The following is an 18,216-nucleotide window of genomic DNA, read 5'->3' as shown; positions in this document are numbered from 1 at the left end:
AAAGATTATAAAGGGTGCTATATAACTCTTTAAAACTCACATAAGCCGCTAGACTAAGACATATATTTTGTAGAATTGTCCCACATAAAACAATATAGCATCAATGAACCGTACAAACCAAACCAAACCAAATCAAGAACCCGAAATGTATTTCCGGTTTGATTTTTGATTTTGATTTCGATTTTTGATTTTTGATTTCTAAAGTTTCAATTTTGAAATTTCAGATGGGCTTAGTTTACTATAAATTATGTGTTACCCAATAACAATTTTTTTTTTTTTGTCAAACCCAAAATCCATGAAAACGAGAATTAATAAGATACAAAGAGAAAGTGTGCGTTTAGCAATGATAGTGGTTTAAGAAATAAGAGAAAACTAAACGACAACGTCTTAGTGGTTTAGGGTTTGATCGGTTTGGTTAATGATTGAGTATCAATCGCGAAGAAATGGATTACACACTCAGTGACGATGTAAGTATTAAAAAAATGGATTTTTTTCTTATTTGAATGATTTCGAAATAATTAAATTTCTTTATTATTATGCAGTAGACAATCGAATTTTTTTTGTGAGAACTCGAAGAGACTTTTGAGTGCTATTAAGGAAGGTGGTGCTAATGCAGATGATTCAAAAACATTGCTGATTGTGGCGCTCAAGGAGTTTGAAGAGACGAGGATGCTATTTGCGGCAATAGCCTTGTTGCCAGAGGATAAATTGGTGTTGTTGAAGGAAACAATGCTGAGAGATTTTTGAATATTATGTTTTTATGTATCAATTTTGATGTTTATTGAATGATGATTCGATTGATTGCTCTGTTTGTAAGGACTTCCAAATTATGAATAAAAAATCTAATGTTTTTTTTATTATGTCTCTCGTCGACTTTTCCACAGCCAAAACCACACGAGAATTCGTTTCCTGTGATTCTATGTAAATTGTGTTCATGCCCATCTATCATGATTGTTGCAAGGTTTGTCTTTTTAGGAGTTCTCATTGATTTTGTGAGATTTTTGTACATATTTTTTTTTCAAGTGTAACAAAAATTTATAACAAATTAAATTATTTTTGATCAAACCAAATATAGAATTATATATGTTTAACAAAAGCCTAAAAAATTTAAAACATTAGAGATCAATACATGTTTTTATTCTTTTGAATATGATTCTCCTTGCAATTTATTTCTTTTGAATATATCAATTGAACATTATTCAAAATGTATGGTATACCGTATACGTCTACATGTATGGTATACGTCTACATAGATTCAGTATCGTAAATTCAATATCTATGATAATTAACCAGATATCTCATTCAAATATTTCACGACAACGTAACTCTACATGTATGGTATATGTCTGCTGAATACTATTATTAATTTTCTCAACATTATTAAAAATGGAGCTATATAAATTAAAGACAACCCTAGCTAGGTAATATATTCATCTCCGGTGATAACCATCAGCCGGAAATATTGCCTCTGAAGCTACCGCCGCCGATCCAACAGCCACCGAAAAATCAGCACCGCTCTCTTCCTCATCCTCATGCTGATCTCCTCTCCTTTGCTGATGCGGTGGCATTGGCTGCAATGAATGTTCTAAGTTAGTCGGAGCCATGACGTCATAGCTGACCGCTGCTACCTCCGCCGCCACGGTGAAGCTGTTCATGGCGGCTCCGGCGAGAGTGGTGGAGGCGGAGGAGTTGTTGGAGTATTCGGGTTGTTGCATAACGACTAATTGTTGTTGCTGTTGTTGGTGATGAGTTTGTTGTTGCTGTTGTTGGTGATGAGTTTGTTGTTGCATAACGTTGGCCATTGCGACTCTACTGTTTATCAGTTGTGATTGCACCACCGATAACTCCGCCTGTAGCGAGGCCACCTAATAAATTTATGATTAGAAATAAAGATTTATTAATTAACATAGGAAATGAATTTGCACTTAACATAAGAATTTACGAAATATCTTAAAACTTAAATCAAAATTAAGTTGGAAAAAAAACATGTATTTATATTGCGAATTTGAGATCAACGAAAATTTTCAAGCTTGAATAATAATTGGCAGCAGGTAATAAATTCTCGTTTCTCACGTGGTAAGTTTTTTTTAAAAAAAAAAAAATTAAAACAATTAAACACTTTTTGTTTTAATGAAAATGCTAATTTCACTCATTTAGGATTCACACTATATCTCTATTCTCTAGTATTGAAACAATATCAAACTTCTAAATATCATCTCTATTGTTACTTTTATATCTTGTTTATCTGAAACGTTCAAATATGTCCATAGTCGATTTTACCCGTTACAAGCTTTACTAAATAACGGAATTCGGACACCTGATTAGTACTATATCTTACTAGAAAACGTTAAATCAAATTAAGATTAACTTTACCTGTTGTTGGAGAGCAAGGATGGTTGAGACGCAGCCATAGACAGGATCAGAGAGCCTAGCTTGAGCCTCATATGAGATCGTAACCACCGCATCATGACGACGGTTCACCGGAATATGGTGCAACAGTTTCGACACGTTGCTGGCTCCAAAAACCTTATGAACGGCCGCGAACCTAGCCGCTCCTTGGTCTGACCCGAAATGTGGAGCGAAAATGCATCCACTCACACACTTCCTTCTCAAGAACTTGCAAGCCCCACACGGAGACGCCGTCCCTGTCCCCGTCGTCGCAGCCGCCATGGCTACTCCGCCGGAACTAAGTGACGGCGTCGGAGTTTGTTGTGAGGTTCGTTTTCCGGCTAGTGATTTCCGGCGAGAATCTGAGGTGTGGTGGCCTCGCTGCTGATCAGCCATATCACCAAACAAACATAAATTAATAAGGTTTAGTTGATGAGAGTTTCTTGCGAGATAAATGATATCTCTATTTATATATGTATGTTAGTTTATATGAGTGTATATGTACATGTGTGAAAGTGGATATATAAGTAAAAGAAAAACGGAAGAGGCCACGTTTGTTTCATGAAGGAGGTCGCGAGGTGAATGTGGTAATCTTTTTTTTGTTATTTAGTTTGTTTTACAATTATTTCATTTCCAAAATTAATTTGGTCAAAGATTTTTTTTTTTTTTTGGTGTTTTGCATTTGACAGCTTTAAAGGTTATATAACCAAGCGATCTTCCTCTTCCAACCTCTTCTTCTATGAACTACAAAGTGATGATTTCAAGGTAAAAAGTTATGGCTGATGGCACGTGAATGCTTTGTTTAGGCGGTAAGATTTAGAAAAGAAAATTTGTTTGATCAAGTTAGTTGATTGTGTTTGGTAGAATGTGTGATTGTCGATAGGGGAAGTTTGTTTCTCTTTGCCCCTTATCTCATAAAATTAGTACTCTTGTTATTTAAGAGTCGTTGATGTTTTTATATAAGATTTGGTTTGGATTAGTCTTTTGTAAGACTTTATGTTTTTAATGGATTTTCTATGAAATAAAAATATATTTAAATATATATTTTTGACCAGATTTAATTTATATAAAAATATATCAAATATAGAATTCAAAACGTGTCAATTTTAATTGAAAAAATAGAATTGATAAATGCTATAACATAATATATCGTGGCATAAATAATGAGCTACAATTGAATCGAATATAGCATTTAATTAACGTTATGGTAGTGCAACCTATAATAGCATTCCAGAAAATGCTATCGTAGGGGAAACACCTACCATAACTGCCGATGTCATAGCATTTGTGATTTCGCTATCTATAACGTAAGATAGCAGATGTTTTGCGCTATCAATGAACAATTTTCATGTAGTGTATGCAAAGTTTTTTACCATTTTTTTCCACCATTCTATTATTGACTAATTAATTACTTTTGTTTTCTACTTGTTAAGATTAATATATGACAATAGTGTTTCACACGTTTTTCGCATTTGACTAAATTAATCTTTATAAACTTTTTTGTCGTCTATCAATTTTAATTATGAGTATTATTAACTAAAATTTATAGAAGGCAAAAATGATTATATATAACGACTAATATAGTCAAATGCGAAAAAACGTATGCAACATTGTTGACTAAATTAAATGTTTGAAATTAAATAAAGTAATTCTTTTGGCGAAAAAATTACATCAATACTATTCCCTCTGTTACGTTTTATCTGTCGTTTAAGGTTTTTTCACACAAACTAAGAAAAGTATTAAATTTTCTGTTTTACCTTTTATTAATATATCCTATAAATTTTTTCATTGGCCAAAACATTAAAACAATAGGAGTAATACTGGAATTTTTACCAAACATTTGCATTGAAAACCTAAAACGACAACTATTACGAAACAAAATTTAAGTCCTAAAACGATAACTAAAACGAAATGGATGGAGTATTAATTATAACTGGTATTACCCTTTTTACTACCAATTATATACCCTTTTTACTACTTTTGAGAAGCTTAGAAATAAAAGTTTATTAGTTTCGATATATCTTGTAACCTAAATATAACAAAATTTCTCACCATAGATTAATAATGGATTAAGATGTAATTAATTAGGTTATATATTTACGTATGTTGATATTATTGTTTTTTGTTTTTTTTTTCAATTTATGAAATTTCGTATGTTGATATTGTTAGGTGCAAGAACGAGCGTATCAATGGGAAGAAGGTGTGAGGCACACGTGCAAAGAGAGTGTTTGATAAACTAATATTTATTACTTTATAAGTATTTTGTTATATATGTATATATACATATAGTTATTTCCTTAGGTCTAATTTAAATGTAAATATAGTAGTTATGGGTAACTAGTCTAACAAACTTATTGAAATGCGTACATTACGTCTGAACCCATTAGCAATACATTTGATATTTTTAATCATAAATATCTAGAGTCCTTTTGCTTATAAAAGACAACACTTATAAACGTTTCTAAAAGGGGGAAACTTTCGGAAGTTGTTGAAATGTTTCTAGATATTTATGTAACTTTCGGAAGTTGTTGACAATCACATAACCCAAAAGTAGTGGAGAAAAAACAAGTAGAGAAATCAACTTCAGGCCACTAACAATATATATGTAGTGCACGATTCTTTTTTAGAAAATCCAATCGTACATCAATTTGAAGTTTAAGTGTAATACAGTGGTATAACGAAAATTCTATGTTTTTTGCTTCCATAACTTTATCAACCACGGTTTCAGAACCAGTGATGCATGCATGTGTTTTAACGAAAATACACATTAATGTTCTTTATCTCAAGGAAAAAAAGGAAGATAAATCAGACCAAAGTTAGAAAGTTAGTTTCGTTGTCTCAAAAGGTTAAACAAATCATGTACGATACAATGATTAATAACACCTTGTATAGTAGCATCAACTATGTATCGTATTCGTAATTTCGTCTGGATAGATAATTGTAAATGTGAATGTCTGAGAGAGGAGAGGCACGAGAATCGTGTTGACCGTTTCGTGTGGAGTTCTTTGTAATCTAACCAACCTTCATGTCTGTCGTGCTCCTTATCTTCACAACATTCCTCCCTTTTCTTTTTTTCTTACTTTTGTCATTTTCAAAAATACTTTTTTTTCACAAAATTTAGAGTATTTTATGACTTGATTTTCGTGAATTCTAAATTTCTCCCTTTCTTTCTCCACATCAGTAGAATCGCTATTTTTTAAAAAAGAGTGTAACTACCGAATGACAATGACGGTGCTTGGCTGTATTTGCTAGAAACATAAAGCTCAAAATTTTCACATAATAAGAGTGTTTTGGACATTAGTATAGATAGACAAGGTGATGAACTGATGATGAAATCAGGTATTCTCACAAGGCAACGTTCCCAAACAGCAGGAACTACCACAACAGCAATTTAACTTGTTGTCTCTGTTCTCTCCGGTGACACGGACGTCTCCATAACTGAAACTTAACTCCTCCTCTGCAATTATGTCCCTTGCTGCAAAGAAACAGAGCCTAGGAAGCAATGCTCCTGAGCTTCTCAACAGAACGGTGGAGAGATTTCCGCCGTCACAAGAATGGTTGATGAATCTAGCAACGTTCCCAATTCTTGTGGCATCGATGTTTATCCTTAAACAAGCTTGTCCTGAAGGGAGGTGTTCGCGTATGACCAAAAGAGCCGAAGCGAAAGATTGCGTTGATCTCAGTTTGTCGTAAATGTTTTGACGTCTATGTGCTTCATCTGTTGTCAATAGCTCACCTATATAAGAAGAGACAACAAAAACAGTTTTTGACTTTTGCATAAACCAAGTCTGAAGGCTATCAAGTAATGCACAAATGGTCGTTAAGGCAGATCACAAAAAACATATTCAAGAAAGAAGAAAAATTTGCCATTATCTCTAATCTCCACATTCAGCATTGTGCTACCGAGCTAAACGATTGAAACAAGAACATATCAAAAGCTGAAATCATTCACTGATGGAGATCACTCTTATACCATGCTAGAATCTCATCCCAATGCATCAAGCTAAATCTCCAAACTCGTATGCAGTCGAAGTAAATGGCTAATAACTAATGCTAATATTTGTCAAATCATGTACTCTTGAGCTTGATTTTCAAGTTCCAAGAACCTAATGCTAGCGTTCCTCTAATCATGTAATCTTGAGCTCAACTCCAACTTCCAAAGAGAATTCACCCCAAATCAATCAACTTTCACGATCACTAATGTTCCTCTAATGTTGTAATCATTCAACCTTCAAAGATAATTCATCAAAAATCACTAAACTATTCGAGAATCGAAATGTAGTTGTAACCTGCATATTCACAGATGAATTGGCCTTGCTTGATAAGCTGATCAGCGTACAAGCACCAACCTTTCTTCTCATCTCTTACAATCTTCAAACTAACCGAAACCCCCTTCTGTGTAACCCGGTTTGAACAATCCGACCCGCATCCACAACCCGACCCGCATTCATTACCAATCTCCTCCATCCCAACGAAAGCTAAACACTTGCAGTATCCTTCCTCACACCTCTCGCATTCGCATCCTGACTCGTCCAGTAGACTCACTCCAAAACGTCCGCGTTCACTCACTGAGTCAAAACAAGGTCTCGACTCGGATCCACATTCAGTAGCAGCTCCCCACCATTGTCGCGGCGGAGGAGATGACGCGGGAATCTGAAATGGTGTGTAGATGAAGTAAGCGTATCGTTGAGAATCGATGGAGTTGTGAAACGGGATTGAGAGGTTTTCCAAGGATCGTGCAGCGTCAAGGGATCGGTGAAAGGTTATAGATTTGGAAATTAGGGATAAGGTTTTGCAGGTTTGAGAGACAGCGCCGAGTTCTTGAGGGTTTAGGCATGGAAGAATTAAGTTCGCACATCGGAAAAATAGTTCGGTGGCCGGAATAATGTCTGGAGCTTCTCCGAGACAACGCTTCTTCGGTGGTGACTCTCGCTGCATTTTCTCAGCTACCATAAATTTCGTTAGAATTAATCGATACAGAAAAAAAAAAAAAAAACAATTCAGCGAAATACCAAACGACGTCGTTTATCTATAACTTGTATTAATTTCACTCAGTAAATTGTTTCAAGAAAAATAGGTTAATCAATAATCATAAAGCAAAAATTTAAATAATTAATTATTCTTTGAGATATTTATTGATATAGGTAAATTTTGTTTAATGGTTTTTGTTAGTATTGGTTATGTGATTAGTCGGTTTTAAGTTTGGTTATTTATACCCTCTAACTAAGCATACTATCTAAACCCAATCCTCCTCTTCTTCGTTACTTTCATCTACTTCTCTTTCTTCTTCTTCCTCCTTGATTCTGACGATCCATAGCAAAATAAAGGATCTCTCTCTCTCTCTCTCTTCTTCCATGACTTGTACCGCCTTCCTCTCTCCATCTCTCCATAGCTTATTGGATCAATTCCTCTTCTCGATGATGGAATTAGTTTGGTTAGTTGAGACAAGAAATTGAGTAAGATTCCTTTTGTTTTGTTGTTTGAGTTCGTTTAATCGTTAGGGTTTAGCAAGAATTACGTTTTTGATTTATAGATCTCTACGAATCAGGAAGAAGAAGTAAGCTTGTTTCTTTTAGATCTCAACTAAAAGAAAGTTAATTAGTGTTAGGGGACTACTGTGAAATCTGTTGTGGAAGAAGAAGAAGTCAAAGCTGTTGAAGAAGATGAGAGCAATCGTAAGGGTGTGGAGAAGAGTGCATCGTTCAAAGAAGAGACTGAAGTGCATCCCCTTATTTCTATGTCATTTTCTCAGATTAAACTATAGATTAATGGTTTTGTTTACATAAAACTATTATGTGCTTGGAGATCTTGGTCATAGTTCTGTGATAATGTTCATCACTTATTTGCCTCATTTGTTTGAAGTTTACTACTTTGATGTTATCGATATGGCACAAGGTGAACCCTAAGATTAATGCAAATTACCATGTATATGAACATATGGATTTGTTGATATGGATGACAAATAAATAACAATGAAAGAATTAACAATAGATGATGGTAACAAAGAAACTCATGTAAAATGGTCACAACCTTTGCATAATATAGTTAAAATCGACCATTGACTCAAATAACTATTTTTAATCGATCTATTTGTACTTATTTCTAAGATTGAGGTAAAATTTTGTAACTTTTACAAAATAAACTTTAGATTTGGCCAAATTTTGTTAAAATGGTGTGAATTTAAGTTTAATAATTTTGGGTTTTGAGTTTATGGTTTGCATGTGTGGCTTTTTTGCAAAAAAAGAGTTCATATGTTCAAATGTCTGTGGACATTGTATATAAATACTTGTATATATTAACTTTTACCATGTGTTCAGTGTCGGATGGTCAGATAAACAAATAAAACCATATCTAATAGTAAAATATGAACAACATACTTGTTCAGAGTTTGGCAGATGTATAGTCTATCGAAAAACCGAATCCTTAGTCATCTATGTGGTCAAAGTATAGCGGGTATGCTTGGATGATCGATAGTTAAAAATATTGGTGTAGTATGTTTGTTCAAAGTATCTATTGATATCCATTTAATAACTAACAAATGTTCAATCAAAAATGGATAATTACACAAATTTTGTTAAAATGGTGTGAATTTAAGTTTAATAATTTTGGGTTTTGAGTTTATGGTTTGCATGTGTGGCTTTTTTGCAAAAAATGAGTTCATATGTTCAAATGTCCGTGGACATTGTATATAAATACTTGTATATATTAACTTTTACCATGTGTTCAGTGTCGGATGGTCAGATAAACAAATAAAAACATATCTAATAGTAAAATATGAACAACATACTTGTTCAGAGTTTGGCAGATGTATAGTCTATCGAAAAACCGAATCCTTAGTCATCTATGTGGTCAAAGTATAGCGGGTATGCTTGGATGATCGATAGTTAAAAATATTGGTGTAGTATGTTTGTTCAAAGTATCTATTGATATCCATTTAATAACTAACAAATGTTCAATCAAAAATGGATAATTACACAAATTTTGTTAAAATGGTGTGAATTTAAGTTTAATAATTTTGGGTTTTGAGTTTATGGTTTGCATGTGTGGCTTTTTTGCAAAAAATGAGTTCATATGTTCAAATGTCCGTGAACATTGTATATAAATACTTGTATATATTAACTTTTACTATGTGTTCAGTGTCGGATGGTCAGATAAACAAATAAAACATATCTAATAGTAAAATATGAACAACATACTTGTTCAGAGTTTGGCAGATGTATAGTCTATCGAAAAACCGAATCCTTAGTCATCTATGTGGTCAGAGTATAGCGGATATGCTTGGATGATCGATAGTTAAAAATATTGGTGTAGTATATTTGTTCAAAGTATCTATTGATATCCATTTAATAACTAACAAATGTTCAATCAGAAATGGATAATATGTAATATAATTATTCACTTAAAATATAGTAAAATGGATCTTAAAATGTATGAAAAACTAAATCTTAATTTATTGTATAAAAAAAATGATAAGATATGTGATTTTAAGTAATTAAAATGCTAATAAAGAGATAATGAGAGAAAAAAAAAAGAGAGAGAGAGAGGGAGAAAGAGAAGTTACGAAGAAGGAGAAAAAAAAAGAATTATGTAAATATGTTTGTATGTAAACGTTTTCTTTTACACCTAACATCTAGTTTCAGGGTCATTTTCGTATTGATTTAAAATCAACAGTGTAAAAAGATTGGAAAACACAAAAAGTGAAAAATAGGTTAATCAATAATCATAAAGCAAAAATTTAAATATTTAATTATTCTTTTCAACATTTTCATAGATTGATATAGGTAAATTTTGTTTAATGGTTTTTGTTAGTATTGGTTATGTGATTAGTCGGTTTTAAGTTTGGTTAATCATACTGCTATTAATGAGATTTTATTACCCGTTCATGACTTTATGTCTGCATTTTAACTGAAAGCCGCGTTGAATCATCTTCCCAAGGAAAAAAATAAAAATTCATAAAACAAAATCCATCTCAAAGAAACCAACGACGAAATTTTCGAAATGCCATCGCCACCGACGACGACTTCTCTCTCCGTCACACAAACCATAAACGGATCACACAGCTTCACAATCAAAGGCTATTCTTTGGCCAAAGGAATCGGGATCGGAAAACACATCGCCAGCGATACTTTCACCGTCGGAGGCTATCAATGGGCAATCTATTTCTATCCTGATGGCAAGAATCCTGAGGATAATTCGGCTTATGTCTCCGTTTTCATTGCTCTTGCTAGCGATGGTACCGATGTTAGGGCTCTCTTTGAGCTTTCTTTGCTTGATCAGAGTGGTAAAGGGAAGCATAAGGTTCATAGCCACTTCGATCGTGCTCTTGAGAGCGGTCCTTATACACTCAAGTATCGTGGCAGCATGTGGTTCGTTTCTCCGATTTTTCTTTTGATTTTTTTTATTTTTCTCTTAACTCTTTGCTAGGGTTTGGTAAAGAATTGGCTTAGGGTCTTTGATTTCTAGTGAAAGCTCATTACTTTCAGGGTAAATTTTGCTCCTTTGTCGGGGTTGATATTAGGTTAGGGGTATTATTAAGTGGTCAAGAGTTTGATTTTGTGAATGGAAACTGGAATATTTGGATAGGAGAAGGATGTAGATTGTTGAAGACAAGATGGTGTGAGCTCACAAGGATAAAAAGATTGAGAAATTCAGAGGAAATTGAATTACATTGGCTGTGGATTTCTCAATTTGTTTGATTCTTTTGTTTGTGTGACCTGTATATGAAGTTGAGAAATGGATGGTGAGAGCTTTCAGATGTGAGAAGATAAACAAAGTTGTGGGAGAGTTGATGTTGGAGGCTGCTTGGCTTTATTTTTGTGGTTTACTTGAAACTCTGACCTATGGAAAGAGAGAGGACTTGGAGACTTGGAGTAGGAGAAGCAAATTTCTAGAATATGAAGATTCTTTTACCTGTTTTTGACATCCTGTTACTAGTTTGCCTGAACTTTTCGTAAAAAGAATTAGGTTCCTGCTGCTTCACCAGCTTGTAGCGTTGGTTCTGTAGTTAAGGAAACTTGATTGGGAATGAGAGAGGGTTTGGACTGATGATATCTAGGATTTTCTTGAAAAGTAATATTTTTCACACGTTGGCGTGATTTGCTATATAGGCACCAATCTTTCAGAATGGTAGGCTAATTTTGAAGTAGGAACATTGCTTACTGTTCACCTGCATATAGCAGCACAAATCTTGCTTGTATGAATATCTTCATGTTAGGTTTGATGCCGCTTGTATGAGTAAAGCAATAGAGTATTGTGTTTTGCCCTCAAGATAAATTTGGTACCGTTGGTTTTCCTGCTTTAAGCATCTGTTGTTAAGTCTGCTTGTATGAATTAATCAACCATTGTCTGCTGGTTTCTCCTTCTTGAAGGTGATGCCTTTGGCTTTTGATTTGACTCTGCATTAGAAAGCTCTCAAAATTTTTACTGCTTGTTAATGCAGAGGAATCATTCCCTCATAGAGTTTTGTACTTCCCTGTTTCGCTCAACGGATTCTTATTCGATTTTATTTGCTTACAGGGGCTACAAGCGCTTTTTTAGAAGACTTATGCTGGAAACATCTGATTTTCTGAAGGATGATTGTTTGAAAATTAATTGTACTGTGGGAGTTGTGGTCTCAGAAATAGATTGCCCACGGTTACATTCTATTCATGTCCCTGCATCTGATATTGGATCTCATTTCGGGATGCTTCTGGAGAATGAGGACGGTTCAGATATAACTTTTAATGTCTCTGGTGAAAAGTTCCGTGCTCACAGGTTAGTATTGGCTGCTCGATCTCCTGTCTTTGAAAGCGAGTTCCTCGATGATACTGGAGAAGAAGATCGTGATATTGAAGTTACTGACATGGAGCCTAAGGTTTTCAAGGTAAACTTTCTCTCAACTTTTTGACACTAAGCATGTATCAACATCACACAATGTAAACGCATCGCATTTCTTTCTAATTCTTGATGCATTTCTGGTGAAGGCTTTGCTCCACTACATATACAAGGATGCTCTCATTGAAGATGCAGAGTCATCATCATCTTCCGGTTCATCTGTTGGTCCATCTGCATCAGACACATTAGCTGCAAAGCTACTAGGAGCCGCTGATAAATACAAGTTGCCTAGACTAAGTCTAATGTGCGAGTCAGTGCTCTGCAAAGATATATCAGTAGATTCCGTTGCAAATATTTTGGCGCTTGCTGACCGCTACAATGCTTCCGCCTTGAAATCTGTTTGTCTGAAATTCGCAGCAGAAAATCTCATCGGTAATAACCTTCCCTTATGGCTCATCACTGAAATTGATTTCACACCATACTTATATTGCATAAACATTTGTTTTGATGCAGCTGTTATGAGGTCAGATGGGTTTGATTATCTAAGGGAACACTGCCCATCACTTCAGTCTGAACTTCTGAAAACAGTTGCGGGATGCGAAGAGGAGTTAAGCGGAGGAGGAGGGAAGACGAGAAGCGTATGGGGCCAATTCTCAGACGGTGGAGCTGAGACAAATGAGAGAAACGGAAGACAACCACAGACTTGGGGAGATATCAATGGAGGAGCAGAGAGAAGCCAGAGTGTTTGGGTCGAAGTTGTGAACGCTAATGCAAGCGGTAGAAACAATAATGACAACAATAACAGTGATGACCCAATGGCAGAAGATTGAGCAAATAAAAGGTAATAAAAAAGCCAAAGGAAAATCCGAGTAAGCTGAAGTTAGGAACAGACATCATGATGCGGAGATCTTGTAACTTAGTGTGACCACTGTCGAATGATGTGGATCATGGGAGACGATTTAGTGTTGTTGTTGTATTACTTTTTTCTTGTAATAATTGGAGTCACTATGATAAACTAAACACTCATCATCAATATAAAATTCAGTAAGATTGGTCTGTTTTCTACAAGTGTTAATTCCTTAGATAAATATTTAAAGCATAGAGTAGAAGAAATAATCTTACACAAAACTTGATCGCCTTAAAAGCAACCATTTGCCACCAAAAGTTGGGAAACCCCAACGAGCATCCTTGAAAGGCAATCGGCAATGTATTAAAATCGTTGATCATGTTTGAATATTGTACTGGTTTCATAGCATAGACTAATGCCAGATTGTATCTATGAAAGTGATCATTGCTAAAGTAAATGCAATATTTGTTAATTCCATCATTAGCTGCAACAGTCGTTCCTATATCCAAAAACAATGCTTCGTTGCCAATAGAAAGACTTTCTTGAATACCAATCTCTTTAAAGGGACCTGGCTTTATGAAACTCTTCAAAGTTCGAAGACAGATCGAATCATGTCGCGGACTTTGAGATTTTAAAATTATATCGGTGAAGCCGTTTGATAACCACGGATGCGGGGATCGAGATATTTAAAACTAAATTAAATGGAAAAGTTTAGTAAGAAATTGATGAACTAAAAGGAAAATACTGAAAATATAAATTTGACAAATTGGGCTAGCTACACGATACGCAACTGTATATTGATCCTCTAAAAAAAAAACTATATATATATATATATGTTAAAGAGTGAATTATATCTTAATTTGCATCACGAATTAGGAAATAAAAATCTTAAATGAAGGAAGTATGTAAAGAAAAAAAAAGGAAAATATTTTTAATTTATAAGTAATTTATTTACATAGTTTAAAAGGAAAAATCAAATAATATGTTAATTCAATATTATACAAACGAAAGGGAAGCGTTCTTTAATTAGGTTTTTTTACTTGGCCGTGACACAGAAGAAACAGAAGAAGGAGATGAGCGATTCCAACGAAAAAAAGACATGCAACGATTCAAAGCAGCCGATACTTGTCCCGGACTTGGTTAGATTGGTCTTGGAACGCTTGAGCTTTGTTGATTTTCATCGAGCTAGATGTGTTTCTTCAGGATGGTATTCCGCTTCGAAATCATGCATTGGAGGAACAAATCCGACAGCTCCATGGATTATCCTCTTTCCAAACGAACATGTGAAAACCAACAACGATTCGTGTAAGTTGTTTGATCCTCGTGACCATAGTTCATACACAATAAGAGATCTCGGGTTTGATATGGTTAGGAGTCGTTGTTTGGCAAGTTCCGGTAGCTGGTTCCTTATGTTAGACCATAAAACTGATTTTCATCTCTTGAATCTATTTACTCGAGAGAGAATTCCTCTTCCGTCTCTGGAATCAATTGATGGATGGCAGATGAAGTTTGTGAGAACCGGTGACTCTGATTTCGAGATGTCTATGTATTACAAAGCACATGGACTTGTTTCTTATGGTAAAAACAGCGATCTTAGAATAAGGGGTGCGGTTTTGTGGGTAGATGAAAAAACCAGAGATTACTTTGTTGTTTGGTTTCATCATAGCACTTTTGCATATCACAAGAAAGGAGGTGACAATAATAGCTGGAAAGTGTTTCAACCTTCAAAGCATCAAGGATGCCGCCATATGGTGTATAAAGAAAGCAAACTTTACGTGCTTAGTCCAGCTCGAAATATTTCTGTGTTTGATTTCTCCGGTGGTCATTCTCCAGTGGAGTATGCAACTCTCCCATCTCCGAAAGATTGTTATGTCAGGAATCTTGCTGTGACATTGTCTGGAGAAGTTTTGATCATTTCAAGCAATCCAAAGAAATGCTTCTTCACCCTCTACAAGATAGATCCTAAATCATCAAAATGGAGATTAATCAAGTCTATAGGGGACGAAGCATTGATTTTGGACCTAGGAATAACGGTTGCAGCCAAAGATGGAGTTATGAGAAATTGCATATATTTTAGTCATGATGATTTACATAGATATAAAGGGGTTAGTCTATGCAATGATGATAAGTACGGTATTTGCGTCCACCCTATTAAAACCAAGAAAAAGGTCCAAGTGTTTGAACATCTTACTACTTCATCGCCAATACCATTCAAGGATGCTCGTTGGTTTTTCCCCACTTTTGGTGGAAAGTAGTTTGCTCTAAAACTATATCAAGTTTTGTCCTTTGGTAAGGGTTGATTATTATTTTTTATATTGTGGAACAAGACTGTGTTGCTAGTTTTCTTTTATGTTTTTGAACTCAAAAAGGTTTGAAAACCATAGTCAAATATAATATCTATATCAGATTTATAGAATATATATTTTATATATTTTTCGAAAGGGAACATCGTTTTGGTTTGGATATTATATTGGACGAGACAACGAGTGATAGTGTTTTCTACTTACTGGTTAAACTAACTACATTTTATTTTAAATGAAATAATTGATATATCAGTAGTATTTGGGCGTAAACTATTGGTTTAAATGAAATAACTGTATAATTTACATCATTCTTTTTTTTTGGTTCAGTCGTTCAGAGAAGAAAAGTTTATTTTTCTCCTGCAAATAAAACTTTACATCACTGTTATTTAGACAACCTTTTTACATTGCGATTAAGAATAAAGAAGTATAGTTTAGACAATTTTATTTGCAGTCCTTTTCACTATTGGACCTTGTGAATTGTGATTAAGTAAAAATCCCGTAATTTACATTTGGACTCTTTGAAGTATAGTTCTTAGATTGTTTTTATTGGAGAAAAATTCTAAGGTAAATGGAATTTGCCCAGGAAAGGACTGAGGAACCAAAATTTTAACTTTTTGATGAGTATACTTGTCAATTACTCAATATACCGGACGCAATTATATATATATATATCTTTAAATATAATAAAATACTTAAAACCCTAAAATAATGACAATTAATGTTACAATACTTTATAATACTCTTTAGTTTTGATGACAATGATTTTTTCCCTACAATTACTCATAAAACAAAGGGAAAAGAAACTAAAAAAGAATGAAGAGCAACTTGTGAGATCTCACATTTTGATAGATAATCACTGTTAAATGGTGAAATTTGTGTAAAATAAAGAATTTTCTTTTGAGAAAAGAAGAAAAAAATGATATGGTATTCTGTATTCATCCTTTTCCCACAATGGTCACTAATTTAACTATAGAGATTCTTTTAGTGTTTTTAAATTTGAGGTGTAGTTAAAAGATTTCTTGAGATATATAATTCATTCATCAGGAGTTGGTTGTCCTCAACACAATTTGGCCCAACTGTGAATAATAAATAATAGAAAAAATCAAAAGATTCATCTAAACTTTCAAGAATCTTACCAACGAGAATCTTGATTCCACATCCCACATCTAAGTATCTCCGGATCCGATCCTCCATCTGAAATTTCTTTGTGAAAAAGTTTTGATCTTTATTGGATTATCTCTCTTCCTCAGGACAAGTTCATTGCCGGGTACAAAACCTTTGATGCCCCTGAAGATCACGTTTTTGTATGCCTCAGGGCTATTTTGGTCATAAAGAATTTTGGGATAGAGAAAGTAATTAATTACATTTTCAAAGGCCATGTTTGTTTTCTAACTAAACAGATAATCTAAACACAAGGGTAAACGACCGTGTTTAAGTAACAGAGACATTGTTACCATTTAAGGGCATCATTATTATAGGTTGGGGAAAAAATTGCTGGACAACACCCTCCAGCTTTTCAAATTTTACAAATCTTACGACAATGGAAAATAACCGTCCGTTATGATTTTGTAATTATCGAGTTCGAGCGTTAAGAGAAACGACTTGTTCTTATGTTGTTGATAAAATAAAAATGTTGTTTTCCAGTGCTACGTATTTATATTGTTTTCTAACATGTGGGTAGATATGGGTAAATATACAGAATTTGATAAATTGGAGGAATCTTTTAGCAATTTACTCAATGAATATGTACCGAACTAAAAAAGTAAAACCTTGGCTATTTTTTTTTTTTAAGTCCCTTGAAACTATGATAATGGTTTTTTCAAAAACATAACACGAGCTAAAGCCCAAACACAGACAAAAGCCCAAATATTACTCAAAGCAAAATAGCTCGTGAGAGGGAAAAAACGAAAGAAGAAGAAGCAAAATAGCGCGTGTTATCACGCACGCATAGACGCGTGAGAGAGCGAATGGTGTTTTCAAGGCCGTTAAGGTACTGTGGCTCGCACACTGCTTCCATTAATTCACAAATTAAAATCTGGCTCCATTTTCTCTGAAGATCTTCTCAAGATATTCTGAAGAACAGCGAAGAAGACGAAGATTGAAAAATCTCTTGGTAATTTTTTTTCTGGTTTGCTTTAGCATTACGCGTTTAGATTTCCGGATGATGGTGACGATGATGATGATGATGGATTGATGATGATGAGTAATGACGTTCTCTTGATTCGATTTTTCTGATTTCATTCTCGTCGTGTGTGAGAGATTTTGTGTATCTTCGTTTCTTATTGTGGTTCGATTCCACAACCTAAGAACAATCGGTTATATACATGAAGTTTCCTGATGGTTTATTGATGTTGATGATGATGATTGAAGATGATGATGATGATGATGTGACGATGATGATTTCTTAGGGTTTTATGGTTTCAGTCTCGTGTGTGTGGTAGATTTTATGTATCTTTGCTTCTACACTTGATTCGATTGATGATGATGGTGAATTGATGTTGATGAATTGTGACGATGATGAATTTTCTGGTTTCATTCTCGTGTATGTAAGAGGTTTTTGGTATCTTTGCTTCTACTGTTGATTCGATTGATGATGATGGTGAATTGTGTGACGCTGATGAATTCTCTGGTTTCTCTGGTTTTGTTCTCGTGTGTGTGAGAGCTTTTGTGCATCTTTGCTTCTTCTCTCGATTCGATTCCATAACCTAAGAAAAATCGTTTAGATACAACAAAATCTGCACGTCAAATCTGGTTCTAGATCACTACAACACCATAGATTCATGTTCCAAAAAAGTTTGTTTCTCGTCTTTGTTTTTTCCTCTCTCATCCTCTGTTTTTTTTTTTTTTTCTCATAACCGCGATTTC

At 34.3% G+C, this 18,216-nt stretch overlaps 4 protein-coding genes and 1 long non-coding RNA gene across 7 annotated transcripts; 3 read left to right on the top strand and 2 right to left on the bottom strand.

The window, feature by feature from the left end:
* Nucleotides 1-1,277: 1,277 nt before the first annotated feature.
* LOC9318372 (LOB domain-containing protein 20) lies at nt 1,278-2,979 on the bottom strand. Its single transcript, XM_002882259.2, has 2 exons — nt 2,374-2,979; nt 1,278-1,865 (listed from the first exon to the last, which is right to left on the bottom strand). Exons 1-2 carry the CDS (start codon nt 2,782-2,784, stop codon nt 1,431-1,433), a joined length of 846 nt encoding a protein of 281 aa, XP_002882305.1. The 5' UTR covers nt 2,785-2,979; the 3' UTR covers nt 1,278-1,430.
* A 2,629-nt stretch (nt 2,980-5,608) lies between these two features.
* LOC9320476 (histone-lysine N-methyltransferase SUVR3) lies at nt 5,609-7,370 on the bottom strand. Its single transcript, XM_021033274.1, has 2 exons — nt 6,678-7,370; nt 5,609-6,124 (listed from the first exon to the last, which is right to left on the bottom strand). Exons 1-2 carry the CDS (start codon nt 7,339-7,341, stop codon nt 5,724-5,726), a joined length of 1,065 nt encoding a protein of 354 aa, XP_020888933.1. The 5' UTR covers nt 7,342-7,370; the 3' UTR covers nt 5,609-5,723.
* A 241-nt stretch (nt 7,371-7,611) lies between these two features.
* On the top strand, nt 7,612-8,306 carry LOC110230421. 3 transcript variants are annotated; one of them, XR_002333528.1, is made up of 2 exons: nt 7,612-7,822; nt 7,922-8,306. It is a non-coding gene; the product is annotated as an uncharacterized LOC110230421 (long non-coding RNA). The 3 variants fall into 3 exon arrangements; XR_002333526.1 differs by having other exon boundaries at nt 7,612-7,844; nt 7,937-8,306; XR_002333527.1 differs by having other exon boundaries at nt 7,612-7,844.
* Nucleotides 8,307-10,308: 2,002 nt separating this feature from the next.
* LOC9320475 (BTB/POZ and MATH domain-containing protein 4) lies at nt 10,309-13,269 on the top strand. The gene is made up of 4 exons (XM_002884363.2): nt 10,309-10,754; nt 11,905-12,250; nt 12,351-12,633; nt 12,715-13,269. The coding sequence occupies exons 1-4, from the start codon at nt 10,387-10,389 to the stop codon at nt 13,029-13,031; spliced, it is 1,314 nt and encodes a 437-aa protein (XP_002884409.1). The 5' UTR covers nt 10,309-10,386; the 3' UTR covers nt 13,032-13,269.
* A 733-nt stretch (nt 13,270-14,002) lies between these two features.
* LOC9320474 (putative F-box protein At3g03730) lies at nt 14,003-15,799 on the top strand. Its single transcript, XM_002884362.2, has one exon. It carries the CDS (start codon nt 14,122-14,124, stop codon nt 15,301-15,303), a length of 1,182 nt encoding a protein of 393 aa, XP_002884408.1. The 5' UTR covers nt 14,003-14,121; the 3' UTR covers nt 15,304-15,799.
* The last annotated feature ends 2,417 nt before the right edge of the window (nt 15,800-18,216 follow it).

This window comes from Arabidopsis lyrata (assembly GCF_000004255.2).
Source record: "Arabidopsis lyrata subsp. lyrata unplaced genomic scaffold ARALYscaffold_3, whole genome shotgun sequence".
Taxonomy (NCBI): Eukaryota; Viridiplantae; Streptophyta; class Magnoliopsida; order Brassicales; family Brassicaceae; genus Arabidopsis; species Arabidopsis lyrata.
This window is presented reverse-complemented; position numbering and strand designations above follow the sequence as displayed.

Excerpts from the sequence above, each read along its gene's own strand:
- LOC9318372 (XM_002882259.2), bottom strand. The coding sequence starts at position 2,784 with ATGGCTGATCAGCAGCGAGGCCACCACACCTCAGATTCTCGCCGGAAA. Across the intron at positions 1,866-2,373 it reads TCCTTGCTCTCCAACAACAG|GTGGCCTCGCTACAGGCGGA; the intron begins GTAAAGTTAATC and ends TAAATTTATTAG.
- LOC9320476 (XM_021033274.1), bottom strand. The coding sequence starts at position 7,341 with ATGGTAGCTGAGAAAATGCAGCGAGAGTCACCACCGAAGAAGCGTTGT. Across the intron at positions 6,125-6,677 it reads ATTCATCTGTGAATATGCAG|GTGAGCTATTGACAACAGAT; the intron begins GTTACAACTACA and ends CTTCTTATATAG.
- LOC9320475 (XM_002884363.2), top strand. The coding sequence starts at position 10,387 with ATGCCATCGCCACCGACGACGACTTCTCTCTCCGTCACACAAACCATA. Across the intron at positions 12,251-12,350 it reads TGGAGCCTAAGGTTTTCAAG|GCTTTGCTCCACTACATATA; the intron begins GTAAACTTTCTC and ends TTTCTGGTGAAG. Across the intron at positions 12,634-12,714 it reads CGCAGCAGAAAATCTCATCG|CTGTTATGAGGTCAGATGGG; the intron begins GTAATAACCTTC and ends GTTTTGATGCAG.
- LOC9320474 (XM_002884362.2), top strand. The coding sequence starts at position 14,122 with ATGAGCGATTCCAACGAAAAAAAGACATGCAACGATTCAAAGCAGCCG.